Here is a 3,003-nt window from a genome sequence, read left to right as displayed (position 1 = left end):
AAGTGGTAAAAGGGTGCTTTTTAAGGAGCGTTAAAGTTGTTTAAATAGTTCAGACCCAACAGGCTTCCTCACGTACTATTAATTTGCTTCAGCAAACCCTTCAGCTTCACTCATTATCTTCAATTCCAGGAGGAACTAATGAGGTTTTACTGTAAAAGTAGAAAAACAAACATTTCAAATGATAAGATTCCAGCATCACCTATACCAAAAAATTAGTAATGAAACTTCAGTTTGGAAAGCTACTACTGTACAATGTAGCAAGGACCAAATGTTCACCCAGCCAGAAGGAGAACCAGGTAAAGAACAGGAAATCCTCACAGTGGATTATACCAGTGGTTCCTTTACTCATTAGAAATACAACTGCAATCTTACAATCAAACAGCAGAACCACTGCTTATTAGGAGGCACTAAATTTTAAGCTTCTCAGCAGGGAGAAAGAAGAGGATCTTTGAACGCAGTCACAGTGGGGAGCTGTGGAAAATGAGTTAGGTTTCAACATGACACATTAGCAGAAAGATACATCTGCACTTCAGGTTTCTGAATGACATGATTACAGTCAAAATCGAGCAAAGAAAGACCAAAACAACCAATACATGAACGCTGAGCTTCCACATTCCCCTTTCAGGTGAGACAATGAGGCAGACCATCACTGTCCAGGAAAATATGGCTTTCGCTACAGTTAGATCTCAATGTGTCTCCCAAGTGGAGGGCTTATCAAATAAGTTATTCTAAACCACGTATATTTAACTTTGGAATGATGGAGACACACAGATACACATAAACATCAAAAGAATCACTCTGTTCCACATCTGGGTCCAAACCTGTCCAGGCTTAGTGGAATATTAAGTGGCCGAGGCCTGATTAAACAAGGAGGATGCAGGAGGTCAGGTGGTGCTAAATAAATCATTAGGAGACAACCAAGAAATGACTGTGCAAGGGACAGGAACTGGTCACAGACAATAAGAACAGTTAAAATAGAATTATCCCAACAAGGAAGACAAGTAAAAAACAATCTTTAGAAAGAATCAAGTCACTGAAATTTGGTTTCTTGCTAGTTGTTGCCATTTGTTCAGATGAGGTCTTGAAGGTTTTCCATTTTTTCTCCCCACCCAGTTCAAGAACACATGCACTAGAAATCTGTGATAAGAATTCTGCAAAGTCTTTCCCCTCCTGTTCTTCGTCATGCCAATGCGAGCACACTTATAGCTTCCTGTGCAAAGTACTTGACATCCACGTCTTCATCCTGGCCTAGCTTCTGTAGTACTGGCTTAACCTCCTCCTGCAAAGCATCGGTATCTAGAATTGGTCCAATTTTCTGTAGCAATTTGGCCACATTGAATCGGACATTTGCTACTTGGTCTCTTGCCATTTTCAATACAACAGGCAGCATCTGCTTAGTGGTTATTTCCTGACCACAGGCTTCAGATAGCGCATTAATGCAGAATAGAGTGGTCATCCTGTGCAGGTAATTAGGATCATCTGCCATTACTAACACTTTGGGAACGATGGTGTTTTGGGCCCACTCTTTACCAAACTTCTGAACTAGTTTCATGAGGTTGCTGGTGGCAGCTTCACGGGTGGCATACACATGGTCCCCAAGCCAGGCCATACATAAAGAATTCAGCTTCTCATCAAAGAATTCCACACCCAGCTGGCCTGCCAGCAGTGGCATATACTCAATGATGGCCAGCCGGACCCTCCATTTGGCATCTTCAGCCAGCTCCACTATGGCAGGAAGGAGTGATTGAGAGAGCTGCCGGATTCCAATCACTTCATTTACACAATCTAAATTGGAGATGATGTTCAGACGAACTTCAGGACACTCATCCTTTAACTGAGCTAAAAAAAGAGGTAGAAGATGTTCAATGGTATTCCCTTTGCCCAAAATCGTAGACAATCCCATAATTACAGAAGCTAGAGCCGATTTGACATGTTGATTTGTATCAGATACTAATTCCTTTATATAGGGCAGAATTTGATTCATAAGTATGGTCTCTCTACCTTCCATGGGCAAGTTCTCACAAAGTTCTTTTACTTTGTGGGCAGCAGCTGCTCGGACTTCAGCTTCACAGTCTTTGAGTAGGTTCTGAAAGGCGGGGATGAGGTCGTTTAGGGTGATTTTGGGACCCACAGCTTTCTGGAGCTCTGAAAATTTGTCAGCTACCATATAGCGAACTAGCCAAGATTTATCTTCTGCTGCTTGTCCAAGTGTAGGCATCACCAAAGCCTCAAGGTCATCCTCAGAAAGTAACTGAGCAATACTGACACAAGCTTCCACAGCTAGGAGGCACACTGAATCCTGTTCATCGGAAGCTAGATTAGTGAACAATGGAACAATTTCACTTTTCACACTGTCTAATTCCAAAACTTTTGCAAATTCACCCAATTTGGAAGCAGCAGCACGTCGTACCATTGGTGTGTCATCTGAGCACAAGGAACGGAAGTGCTGTCTCATTTCTGCTTTGACAGCATCTGAAGTCCTGGGATAGCAAACGCTGAACAAACCACATGCAGATGTGCAAGAGGTAAACCAATCCCCACTCGTTAGGCATTTCACCAGAGGGACAAAGTGAGCCTCCAGAGCCACAGAAGTGTGCTCCTGGGAGATCTGCCTCAGGGACTCCACAGCCTTGTCTCGAACCACAGTCTCTTCCACGGTCGCCAGACTTTCCAGAGGAGGCAACAAACAGTGGGCAAAGTCAGGACCTCCCACCAGGCCAGTGAAATTCCCCAGCTGCTCAGCAAGAGCTAACAGTACCTCATCTTCATCATAAATTGTATCTGTAAGGAAAGGCAGCAGTTCAGTTTGTGTCCTTTCTACTCCAAGTGCTAGAGCAATTGTTGATAATTTCTTAATACTATTGAGACGGAGCTGCACGTCCTCATTGCGCAGCTTGTCAATTAATACCGCGATGGGGTAGAGCGAATCGTCTCCATCTCCGCCCGCTGCCCCCTGGCCAGTGCCGGGCCCCGCTGCGCCCTAATTTTAGTTTCTTAAGGAAC

At 43.9% G+C, this 3,003-nt stretch overlaps 1 protein-coding gene across 1 annotated transcript; it reads right to left on the bottom strand.

Moving 5' to 3' along the window:
* Positions 1–246: 246 nt before the first annotated feature.
* Positions 247–2,552, bottom strand: LOC309792760 (serine/threonine-protein phosphatase 2A 65 kDa regulatory subunit A beta isoform-like). The gene has a single exon (XM_082602559.1). The coding sequence runs from the start codon at positions 2,453–2,455 to the stop codon at positions 1,181–1,183; it is 1,275 nt and encodes a 424-aa protein (XP_082458685.1). The 5' UTR covers positions 2,456–2,552; the 3' UTR covers positions 247–1,180.
* Between the last annotated feature and the right edge of the window lie 451 nt (positions 2,553–3,003).

This window comes from Mesoplodon mirus (genome assembly GCF_964341445.2).
Source record: "Mesoplodon mirus genome assembly, chromosome: 17".
Classification (NCBI taxonomy): Eukaryota; Metazoa; Chordata; class Mammalia; order Artiodactyla; family Ziphiidae; genus Mesoplodon; species Mesoplodon mirus.
This window is presented reverse-complemented; position numbering and strand designations above follow the sequence as displayed.